The sequence below is a fragment of the Aotus nancymaae genome, unplaced genomic scaffold (genome assembly GCF_030222135.1).
Source record: "Aotus nancymaae isolate 86718 unplaced genomic scaffold, 86718_ANA_hifiasm-v0.15.2.pri h1tg000067l, whole genome shotgun sequence".
In the NCBI taxonomy this organism is placed as follows: Eukaryota; Metazoa; Chordata; class Mammalia; order Primates; family Aotidae; genus Aotus; species Aotus nancymaae.
Window position 1 is genome coordinate 24,674,675 of NW_026988482.1, and position 12,292 is coordinate 24,686,966.

The 12,292-nt window shown below is 49.3% G+C and overlaps 1 protein-coding gene across 2 annotated transcripts in view; it reads right to left on the reverse strand.

Annotated features, from left to right (window-relative positions):
- The window catches only part of TRAIP (TRAF interacting protein), a 30,793-nt gene that overhangs the window by 3,516 nt on the left and 14,985 nt on the right, over nt 1-12,292 (reverse strand). Inside the window, exons 4-10 of one of the 2 annotated variants that reach the window (XM_012467753.2) lie at nt 11,830-11,869; nt 11,096-11,223; nt 9,748-9,842; nt 9,128-9,241; nt 8,310-8,397; nt 7,606-7,695; nt 7,096-7,184 (exon numbers count right to left, since the gene is read on the reverse strand). In XM_012467753.2, coding sequence (XP_012323176.2) covers nt 7,096-7,184; nt 7,606-7,695; nt 8,310-8,397; nt 9,128-9,241; nt 9,748-9,842; nt 11,096-11,223; nt 11,830-11,869 — 644 coding nt within the window. The remainder of the gene's footprint in view (nt 1-7,095; nt 7,185-7,605; nt 7,696-8,309; nt 8,398-9,127; nt 9,242-9,747; nt 9,843-11,095; nt 11,224-11,829; nt 11,870-12,292) is intronic. The other variant, XM_012467754.2, reaches the window with a different exon arrangement.

Genomic DNA, 12,292 nt, shown 5'->3' on the forward strand with positions numbered 1-12,292 from the left:
CCTGACTCAAGGCCACCCCTCAACAAAGCCCTGCTCTCTAGAGAATAAGCCACTTGGCTCAGTCCTTTGCACAGTCATGGGACCAGTCAAAGTCTGGAATACAAAGAAAGATGCAGGCTAAAACCCAGAGAAAACCTAAATGTATAAACAAAAGCCTACTGCCCTTTGACCACATGGCCTCATGTCTCAGAATGCAATGCAAGGAGCCAGTCAGAGATGTCACCACAGATCAATGTAGAGGGAAGGAGCTCCCTGTGATGTTGCTTTTTATCTCAGCAAATGGTATAATAATAGAATCCATCAAAATGATTGCCCTTAGCGGGGCTGGCACTGTCCTAGCTTAAACATGACGTAGGCAAAAAGTAGTGTTTCTAGAGAGTAAATTTAATAACATGGGGAGATGTTTGTATGCTAGATTTATTTTTTATTTTATTTTTTACTTTGTTTGAGATGGAGTCTCACTCTGTCACCCAGACTGGAGTCCAGTGGCATGATCTCTGCTCACTGCAACCTCCACTTCGCAGGTTCAAGAGATTATCCTGCCTGAGGCTCTCAAATAGCTGGGACTACAGGCATGTGTCACTATGCCTAGCTAATTTTTGTATTTTTTAGTAAAGACAGGGTTTCGCCATGGTGGCTGGGCTAGTCTCAAACTTCTGACCTCAAGTGATCTGCCCACCTCGGCCTCCCAAAGTGCTGGGATTACAGGTATGAGCCACCACACCCGGCCTCCTTTGCTAGATTTAAAAAGTATACAACAGCAATCCATGATGGCACCACTGCACTGATTTGAAAAAATTTAAATTAAACTTTAAAAGCACACAAAACTCCAAGTATAGTGCAATTACATGATTTGGCACCCCCCACCACTTCCAGCCCCACCCCCACATGCAGAAAAAGGAGTAAAAGGAAATATTCCACATGTCAACTGTAACTACCTCTATGATAACTTCCTATTTTCCAAATTCTCAATGAGTGTGTTTTTATTTTTATAACGGGTGGGTGGGGCGGGGAGTAAAGTTTTATTCTATTAAAAATTACAACCAACAGGATTCTTCCAGCCCACCCAGACCTGGCAGGGCTCCCCAGCTCCTGTCATACAAGGAGAGCCCTGGGGAGTGGCAGGGGTAGCTCCAAAGATACCTTCTTTCTTTCCTTTCCTCAGGAACTTTTCAGGGCTGCACCACAGTCCCACTCACACTGGGGTGTACAGATCAGAGGGAGGGAGCCTATCTGCATTGATCTAGGTGGCTAAGCAATGCAGGAATCCTGGACTATTTCTTCCTTTCCCCGTCCAGGACCCTAGAAGCTCTACTTCCATCCTTGCCTGCAAGTGAAAATGAAGGCTGCACAAACCCACCTCAAACCAACTCCAGGCTGGCTGCTTTGCTTCCTCCTCTGGGAACCACAGCAGCCAGGACCACTCACGGCAACTTTTTTGCAGTATCCATATTCTGCCACGATTTACCAAACCCAGCAAGTTGAGGCTCAGGTTAGGAAAGGTAAACTCAAGAGGGAGGCAGGCAGGCTGTCACTGGGTGCTGTGAATTTTATCCTCCAGGCAGCTCAAGGCAGAACTTTCCACTCCCAGCCAGCCCCTAGGCCTTGCATAGTGGTGCCTAAGCTCAAGACAGGCTGGGTTCATTCACTTGTACCTCCTTGTCATCCACAACACTAAACTTAAGACTCAGGAGGTTCTCAGAGTGCCTCCCTCAACCCCCATATCCACATCTGGTTCATATGGACACATTTCTTCTTCTCTTAAACTGCTTCTATATTTTTCTTCCTTTATGAGCTTGAAGGCTGTTTCCCTTTCTCCCAGGGGTCCACTTTCTTTCCTTCCCACCTTCTGTTTGTCCTACAAGGAGGAAGAACCTAGGGCTTAGTAGTCCTTCCCTCACTGGTTGAGGCTGGCTTCAGGCCCTCCTGGGTGACACTATCACCCTTGGGACATCCACGCATGGTCAACTTACAGGGCTTTATCCCAGAGGCCTCAGGGGGCCAGGCAAGACACTCAAAGCCCAGAACAAAGCTAAGGCCTTGAACAGCCCATTTGCCTGTGTGGCATGGGATCAGTCAACATCTCTTCCATGTACTTATGGCTCCTGGCGGCCTTACCCTATCCTAAGGAAAGGTCTCCCTGGCTCTTTCTAGCCTGGAGTTCAGGGGCCCTTGGGGCCCATAAGCGATCTTCCTAACACTGACTTTGTAGTTGGGGGTGGTGGCTACCTGCTGATGCCTCCCTAAAATGACAGATATGAAGGGTAGTCCTACTGCAACAAGTGGAACAGGCAACCACCATTAGCCCCCAGAGATTTCCAAAAAATTCTGGGAGAGAAAGCATGGCCAGGGGACAAGAGACTGACACAGCACCCAGAACCCACAAGGAGGGGTTCATGAAGGCAAGGGAGGACCTTGCAAAAGCATTAAACAGGCCTGAAAACTGGAACACTGATGAAATTGTGAGCTTGGCTCCACCCCATCTAATCTGCATTGGTACAACACTAGGCAGTCAAGATGCTGCTCTGGACCAATAAATAGAAGAGCTTTTCTCAAAGACACTAAGCAAACCAGGTACAGTGACCTAGGGCAGCCAATATTATTGGACCCAACAGTAAAGCCTTCTGCATCCTGGGTTCCGATAAGACTCAACATGATGCCAGCTGTCTGCACATTCCCCCCAAACCCTACTCACATAGGTTGGCCTCCAAAGTAGCCAAGGGCCACCAGGTATGGGAGGGGAGCCTAAGAGAAAGTCCACGGTGCACAAATACTGACTGAGACAAACAGAAATATGAGACCATAAAACAAGAACAGAATGCAAAACAGACGTACTCAAAGAGCAAGAATGAATGCTTGCAAATTTAAAACATGAATACTGCCAGGCATAGTAGCTCACACCTGTAATCCCAGCAATTTGGGAGGCTGAGGTGGGAGGATAGCTTGAGGCCAGGAGTTCGATACTGTCCTGGGCAACATATTGAGACTGTTGCTACAAAAAATAAAATAAAATAAATTAACTGGGCACTGTGGCACATGCCTGTAAACCCAGCTACTTGGGAGGCTGAGGTGGGAGGATCCCTTGAACCCAGGTGTGGGAGGTTGCAGTGAGCTGAGATCACACCACTGTACTCCAGCCTTGGCAACAGAGCAAGACCTTGTCTCAAAATAAAATAAAATAAAACAAAATGATTACTGATTCAGCCTTAAAAAGGAAGAAAATTGTAATACATGCTACATGGATAAACCTTGAAGACATTATGTTAACTGAAATAAGCCAGTAACAAAAGGATAAATATTGTATGAGTCCACTTATATGAGGCTCCTAAAGTAGTCAAATTGATAGAGACAGAAAGGATGGTGAGTGAAGGAGCTGAGGCGAAAGGGGAACGGGGAGTGGGTATAGAATTTCACTTTGGGGAGATGAAAACATTCTGGAGCGGGATGGTGGTGATGGTTGCACAGCAAGTAAATGTACTTGATGCCACAGAAATGTACTTAAAATGGTTACAATGATAAATTTTATTTATATTTTACCACAATAAAAAATACTCCTGCAGTAAAAAGTTATAAAAATTACGAAGTTTCTTAAAAAACTTAAGAAACTTCTTAATTTTTCTTGTTTTTGTTTTTGAGACAGAGTCCCACTCTGTCATCCAGGCTAAAGTACAGTATCACAATCCCGGCTCACTGCAACTGCCACCTCCCAGGTTCAAGCTATTTTCTTACCTCAGCCTCCCGAGCAGCTGGGACTACAGGCATGCACCACCACACCTGGCTAATTTTTGCATTTCCAGCCACCATATCCAGCCAGAGATTTCTTAATTTTCCTAATTTTAAATTAAGAAATGGTGGCAGCTGGGCGTGGTGGTTCACACCTGTAATCCCAGCACTTTGGGAGGCCGAAGTGGGAAGATCACTTGAGGTCAGGAGTTTGAGACCAGCCTGGTCAACATGGTGAAATCCCGTCTCTGCTAAAAATTAGCTGGGCATAGTGATGCATTCTTGTAATCGCAGCTACTCAGGAGGTTGAGGCAGAAGAATTGCTTGAACCCAGAAGCCAGAGGTTGCAGTGAGCTGAGATTGCACCACTGCATTCCAGCCTGGGCGACAGAGTGAGACACTGTTTCAAAAAGGAAAAAAAAAAAGAAATGGTGGCTCACGCCTGTAATCCCAACACTTTGGGAAACCCAGGTAGGAGGACTGTTTGAGGCCAGGAGTTCAAGACCAGCCTAGGCAATATAGTTAGACCCTGTCTCTACAAAAACTACAAAAAATTTGTTGGGCGTGGAGGTGCATGCCTGTAGTCAATCCCAGCTACTCAGAAGACTGAGGCAGAAGGATCACTTGAGCTCAGGAGGTGGAGCTGCTATGAGAAAAGTGAAAATTTACTGAAGTTAATCAGCCTCTTCATCAAGCTTTCCCCTGGATGCTGAATATGTTCTACTAGACCAGATTTCCAAAGAGGTTGCTTCAGATCATTTCAACTAGCTCAGTTGTTGCCATTGAGAGATGGATTCCCGAGCTTTCTACTCTTCCATCTTCCTTGACATGACTTTTTTTTTTTTTTTTGAAACAGGGTCTCACTCTGTCACCCAGGCTAGAGTGCAGTGGCATGATCATAGCTCACTGCAGCCTTAACCTCCCAGGTTCAAGTGATCCTCCCACCTCAGCTTCCTGAGTAGCTGGCCCATGAAAACTTAAGACTTCTTCCAGCTCTCTGCAGTAACATGTTAGCAGTCACAGGAGAAAGGTAGCGGCAGAGTCTTTGAGGTCACTTGTAGTTGTGAGGGTCTTGCCATCAGAACACAGAGAAGACAGGGCAAAGCTGTCACTGAGGATTCAACAACCATGTCTGAGAGCTTAAGGCTCTGACTTTAGAACAGGCTGTGCCTAGGCTGGGCATGGTGGCTCACACCTGTAATCCCAGCACTTTGGTTCTAGCTACCCAGGAGGCTGAGGCAGAGGATCAGATCACCTGAGCCCAGGAGGTCGAGGCTGCAGTGAGCTGTGATCACATCACTGCACTCTAGCCTGGGCAACAGAGTGAGAACCTATCTCAAAAAAAAAAAAAAGAAAGAAAGAAAGAAAGAAAGAAAAAATAGACTGTGCTGGTGCTGCCTAATGCCTAGTTAAAAGAAGAGCTTTTGTTAAAAACAAACAGACCTGCCACTGTAATTTTTTTTTTTTCTTGAGATGGTCTTGCTCTGTTGCCCAGGCTGGAGTGCAATGGTGCAGTCTTGGCTCACTGCAACCTCCACCTCCCAGGTTCAAGCAATTCTCCTGCCTCAGCCTCCCAAAGTGTTGGGAGATTACAACTACAATCTCCTGTGTAGCTGGGATTACAGGTGCCTGCCACCACACCCACTAATTTTTGTATTTTTAGTAGAGAAGGGGTTTCACCACATTGGACAGGCTGGTCTTGAACTCCTGATCTCATATGATCCACCCACCTCAGCCTCCCAAAATGTTGGGATTACAGGTGTGAGCCACCACGCCCGGTCATTTTTTTTTTTTTTTTTTTTTTTTAAGAGAGATAGGGTCTCACTCTGTCTGCCAGGGTGGAGTGCAGTGGCATAATCATAGCTTGACTTCTGGGCTCAAGTGATTCTCCTACCTTGGCCTCCTGAGTAGCTAGAACTACAAGTGTGTGCCACCATGCTTGCCTAGTTTTACGTTTTTTGTAGATAAAGGGTCTCACTATCTTGCCCAGGCTGGTCTCCTGGACTCGAGCAATCCTCCTACCTTGGCCTCCCAAAGCACTGGGATTACAGGTATGAGTCAATGTATGCAGCCAACCACTCCAATATTTGTGCCCAGAAAACTACTGAAGACAAAAATGAATTAAGTCATCCTCATGAAGCTTGATGAGAAGCCCAGCCCAGCTTTGTACAGAAGGCTTTGCAAGTTTAGTGTCCTGCTGGCTTGAAAGCCAAGGGAGACCAGAGTTGTCCTTCCTATACCAAGGTGGGCTGCAGGCCCTGACATGAAGCTTACTCAGAATGAGGTGAGCCTGTCCCTAACTGGGAGCTAGGAGCTACAGACGAGATTCTATAATGTAGTATGTATATGGCAGGCTGTGGGCTTAGCCATCTAAACTCCCAGCTCATCTATCCCTCTGGAACATAAGCTCCAAGAGAACAGAGAAGGCTTGCTATGCAGTGGGCACTCATCAAGGACTTCTGTAGGAGCCCAGGCCTTCCAGCACCCTGAAGAGGTAAAGAAAGTAAACAAAAGTAACCAGGCATGGTGGCTCACTCCTGCAATCCCAGCACTTTGGGAGACCAAGGTGGGTGGATCACCTGAGGTTGGGAGTTCAAGACCAGCATGGCCAACATGGTGAAACCCCATCTCTACCAAAAAATACAAAATTAGCCGGGCCTGGTGACACATGCCTGTAATCCCAGTTACTGGGGAGGCTGATGCAGGAGAATTGCTTCAACCTGGGAGGCAGAGGTTAAAGTGAGCTGAGATCACGCTGTATTCCAGCCTGGGCGACAGAGACTCCATCTCAAAAAAAAAAAAAAAAAGATTAAAGACTGGGGCCACTGACAGCAGTTGTGTGCTTTCTGTCTGGGTCCTTGCTGGGGACTTTTGACAAGCAGGAGGTAGCCTTGAGGATGCTCTCAGCTTGTCTGTTTCTGTTAAACACTCAGGAGCAGAAATGGATACCCATGCTTCAAGGTATACCAATCCTTCTGTGTCTTGGCTCCCTCTGGTGGCAGTTTAAAGCACGCACTCCTGGCACTAGGGGAATTATTTTACAGTGGTTTCATATTTGTTTCAAAATCTGGGGCGGACGGATACATGTGGGGAGCCACTCCATAAGCAGGATGCCCCAAGACAGTCAGTGCTCCTGCCCTATTCTCAGACCACTTCTAGGTCCTCTGGCCTTCTCCGGCCTCTCTTTGTCAGAGCCTAGAGTTTGCTTCAAAGCTGCTTGCCAGCTAAATCTTGGCTGGTTCCCAGGGCAGGCTGTCTGCAGACATCAGGTCCACAAAGGCCACCCACCCCACCAAAGCCAGGAGGAGTAAAGACTGTTACCAGACAGCTCTCCCACCTTGTGACCCATGCACCACCCAAGGCTCAACAAACCTCTCTAAAACCAGGCGGTCAACAGTCTCACTGGCCACTGGTGGCAGGTTCAAGGTTTCCTGCAACATCGTTAGCTTCTTTTTCAGGCTCTTAGGGAAGGAAAGAGAAGTGTGTGAGAGAAAGGCTGAGACATCAAGTCCAGAGATAATGCCTAGGACATGAGCAGCATGCATGAAAGGCAGGGCCGCTGGGAACAGAGCAAAGCCTGATACCCCATCATTAGGCTTAGGAGGCCAAGCCCCAGGTAGAGACCCTCCTCTGATGACGAGGGACCTGTAAGTGCAGAACAGACTATGAGGGAAGATCCATGGTGCTATCTGCCCTCTGTTGAGGAGGCCCAGGCTCCAGTCTGGACCAGGGCCAAGAGGCATACCCTGACCCAGGAGGATGCAGGGGGCCTAGAACCACCACCGACTGCTACACAGGTTCTTGGGCAAAGATAGCCCAGCCCTGCTCTGGGACGGCACACAAACCACCCCTCATTCCTGTCAAGCTGGGGATGTCCCTCACCATGATTTCCTTGTCAGCACTCTGTAAGTCCTTCTGGGCTGACTTCAGTTCTAACTTGGCCTGATCCAATTCGGAGTAGACTGTCTGCAACTATAAGAAAGTGTAGGGAGTGAAGGACAAGCCAAGTGGTGGCCTTGTGCCATGCCCCCTCCTGCTGCTCCCCAGTGAGTGATCAAGGTAACTAGGATCCAGAAGAGACTAGGAGTATGCGAAGAGATCCCAGCTCTCTGAGGCTAGGCCTCAGTCTGGCAGTGCACATCCGGAGCTGCCCAGAAGCAAAGGCTGCTTCCTACATCTTATAGCCTGTGGATGCACCATGCCAGAAGTAAAAGCAGCTGTGCTGACAGAATCAGGTTCCAGGAGCCCTGCTACTCCAGACCTGGAAAAAAATAGGCCTCTGACACTGTCACATTTGGGGCCTGTGCTCTCCAGACAGCTGAGAGGTACCCAAGAGCCAGGAAGAGCAGAGGGCAGTATGAGTGTGCACGTGTTGGGGGATACCTCTGTGATCTGTCCACCCCTAGTGGACAAGCCACATATTGAAGCCAATGCCCAGTAAGGACCAGTAACAAGTCTCTATAAGTCATCCAGCTGCCCCAGGGAGTCAGCTGTGTCATCAGTTCCCATGGCCTTGCTCAGGAGATCAGAGTGAGCATGACAAAGAGAGCCGCCTCTCCTTCACCCTCTGTTCACTGCTAAGTTACCTTGCTTCTGGAGGAAAACAAATCCTTCCTCAGCTTGTCAGCCAGCTCCCCTGAGGCCTTCCGTGCCTCTTTTAGATTCTCGTACTCCCTGCAATGTGGCCGTGGAAAGAGATGCCAGAACAGAACACCTGCAGGTCAGACTGAGCCACAGCACTAATCTAACACAAAGCACTGCCCAACCCCTCACCTCATTCTCATTCCTACTTCGACAAATGAGCCCAATAAGTACCAGGTGGCACTGTGGAGGGTCCTGCAGAGAATGCAAGGAGGTGACTATTTCCTGCCTGTCCTGCAGGTACTAGTGACTTGAAAGCCCCAGTCTCACTAGGGGGCTCCCTAAACCACGGGGTCTTGCAGGAAGCATCTTGGACCCTCTGGGCCTCTCAGCTAAGTGGCCCTCCACCCTTCCTGCCAACCTCACACCAATCAGAGTGAAGAATATGAGTAGAGTTTGATCCAAGCCAGGCAGGATGATAGTGCTAATGGGGAACAGGCTCTAGCTATCACAATGGGGCTTATAGCTCAGAGAGCTAGGTCAACACCCTTAGAAACAGCACCTAAAACTCACACTCAGTCCTCTCAACAATCCTATGAGGCAGGTCTATTACTATCTCCACTCAGGAAATTGAGGGTCAAAGACGCCAAGAAACTGGCACCAGGCTACACAGCTGGTGAGAGGTGGAATCAGGGTTCAAAGGCAGCATGGCTCCAGAGTTTGCCCCTTAGCTCCAACTGCTTTACAAGAGATGGGAGCAGTGACATGGCTGGGGCCCCATGGCCTATCTCCTGGGCTTGCTAAGAGGGGTCACAGTACATACTTCTTGAGAGACACACAGTACACAGCCAGCTGTTCCACCGCTGACTGTCCCACACCCATGTCTCGGATCATCTCCTCCACCTCAGGGCGCTGGCTCTGGAGTAGAAGCTCGATCCTGAAAAACACACCCAGCCCACGGCATTTGCAATCTGGAGGCTGATGGGTACATACCCAATGCAGCTCTGCTTTCCTTTGCTGCTGTTGCTAAGGTAACAGGCTAGGCTGCTAGGATGCTTTAGCAGGTGGGTGTGCCCAAGGAGAGGCTCCACAGCAGAGATGAGCATAGCTCCAAGGATGCTGCTGAGAAAGAAGAGGTGCTGACAGAGGGTCTCAAGGTCAGGGATTTCCCGGAGAGAGGTTCCTAAAGGGAAAGACCCCACCACGTCATCTGGCCACCAGCAACAGAGACAGGGAGAAATGTGGCAAGGGCCCCCATGGAAAGTGCAAGTTCATAGAGGCTAAGATCTGTGCCCACACCCAGCTGACCTGAGCCCTCCATGGCCTATGCAGATTTGAACCTCAGACATGACCCAACTGCACTCCCTGCTGCAGTCCTAAGAACTGTACCACTTGCAGGTCCTGGGGGCAAAGGCACGGTGCAGGACCCAGCTCCAAACTCACTGTTCCATGGTCTTCATCTTGCTCCTGAGTTGGCGGGCCTCCTCTCGTGCTTGTTTGGTCTCATCCTGTTGCCGCTCCAAGTACTTCATCTGCTTCTGAAGAGCAAATACACCCATATCTGTTGCTTGGAGGCCCTCAGGAGCCATTGCTAAAGTCACTAGGAAACTCTGCTCCAGAACTTTTTGCACCTTATGTTTTGAAAATGCTGATAACCATGTGCTCCCAAACCCCAGGAGGTAAAGCTCTTGGGCCCCACTCTTGCTTGTGCTTCTTCTGCTAAAAGGCTCTAAGCCAGCTGCTTCCTCACCTCCCTGCCTGCCTCCTCCTGAAAGGTGTCTTACAGTAGGCACAGCCCATTGCCAGCATTTACAGGCCTGCGGTGGGCTGCCAAGGTCCAGTGGTTTGGGCCTCATGGTATATGTTGTGCTGGTGGCTGAAGAAGTCCAGAGAACAAACCCAGGCCTCACTATCTACCACCCAGACCCATGGATGGTTGGCAGGAATGGAGAACTGAGCCAGGGGAAGCTGGCCAGGCTGCCTTCAGCCTAAGACCACTTTGTCTCTGACCTGAGAATACCATTAGAGACTCCTGCTCTGCAGCCAGGTGCTAGTTTCTCTCTCCCACCAGCCAGACCATGTGATCCAGCCCAGCCCCTAAGCAGGGACACAGACAATGAATATCCTGGGGCCTTGTCTGTTCACAAGGATGGCTCCCTTTCCCTTTCAAATGGCATCCAGCAAGGACTGCTCCTGCCTACATGGCCAGAATATCAATCATGGGTTCAGATCAATCGCCTCTCATGCCCCTTGGAGAGCAAGAGGCTCACCAACCCAGGCTGATGCAAAATTCATCTGGGTTTAGAGCTGTTCACTCTGCAGGCTTTGATCTGCCCGGTTAGCTAGGCACAGCTGACTTCAAAGGCCCTTGCTCCTCCCTAGGATGCCGTTTGATCTGGCTCAGGAGAGCAGCCCAGCCAAGGACTGGAGTGCTAATGGAAGGTTCTTCAGGCTGGCCTCATCAGTAGAGTATGAACCACTTTTGGAAACATGGAGCAGCCTCACTGAGGTCTTAGTTGAACATCCCCTCTGTGAGGTACTGAGCGGGCCTTGCCTCTCCAAACTACCTAGTACAAAATCCACAAGTACAGCCAATATGGCCCTTTTCTTATGGGATGGATGGGTACAATATGGGAGGGCAAGAGGAAGAAGTGATTGGCCTCTATTTTACAACTGCCCAAACCAAGGTACTAACTGTAGCAGAACTAGAAGATAAGTCTAGAATGGGAGCCCAGTTCTGGGGCAATCTTTCTTCCCACCAATTCTGTACCCATAAAACCCGAGGACCTACTTTCAGTGTGGAGCACAGCATCTCAGCCTTGTCCAAGGCCTGCTGCAGAGATTCCACAGTAGCGTTGCGTTCTTCCAGCATGTCCCGCAGAGAGTCGACAATGAGCTGGGTGTCCCGTTTCTCCTTCTCTGGAGCAGGGGTAGAGGGTGGGGGAAAGGGAAAGGCCTGTCCATTCATCAGCATGAGAACTTGGGCCCTTGGGCTTCAGTGCCTCATCCCTTAGGCAGGTGAGAAACAAGGCTCAGGCCAGAAAGCTGGGTGGCCCACTTCTTTCTCTGGGATGTGCCAAACCAGAGAAGCTAAGCCAGAGCCTTCATTCAGGGAAAAGTCCACTTTCTGCTGCTTGAACTACTTAGGAAAATATTTTACTGCCCACACCCCACCCACCACAGGTCTAGTTAGTTTATCATCCCAGGACTCAAGCAGCCAAACTCAGCAGCTGAGCCCTCTCCCAAAGATATTCTGTCCCATCAAGTAGACTTCTCCCATCTTGGTTTCTAGGCAAGAAGCTGCACTCAGAGACAAGAGGCTCACCTGATCCAGGTGAACAGCTTCAGTCACCTCCCTTTCCTCTCTTTTTCTGCCAGCCACAAGAGCTAGCAGGACTCTTGGACATACAAAGCAGGGAGAGGCCCTGGCTCTGCCAAATTGTTTGAGACCTCCCTCCTAAGGCCCCCTCTCTCCAGCATCCAAGTCAGGGACTTCCCAGCACTCCTTGTCTCTTGCTAACTTACCTTTCTGGGAAAGCTGGGCTCTGATATTATCCAGTTCATTCTGCAAGGCAATACCCACAATAAGCAACAGGAAAGCATCACAGCTGACCTCCACGTAGCCTCCCATAAGGCTGTTGGGAGCTCCAGGATTTAACAATGAGGCCTTCTGGGCATGAACCCTGCTGTACCTCAAGGCCAAGTTAAGCTAACAATGGAGAGATAAGCACTGCTTTAGCTCTATGTGCCCTTTTGAAAAGTAGGTAAAATGGAGGAAAATAATCTCAGGAGCAAGGCCCCAGGACAGGGAAGATGTAGAATAGTGGAAGGAAAGTAAAGTTTGGTCCCTGTGATCAGTTTCCATAGCACTTCTATTGCTTCCTTGGCCTCACTGCTCTGTGCTGGTCTTGTTCCCTGTGGGCATCAGCTGCCTCACATGGCCAAGGACCTTGGGCCACTACTCTCTCTCTCCACTCTGGGTCTTCCT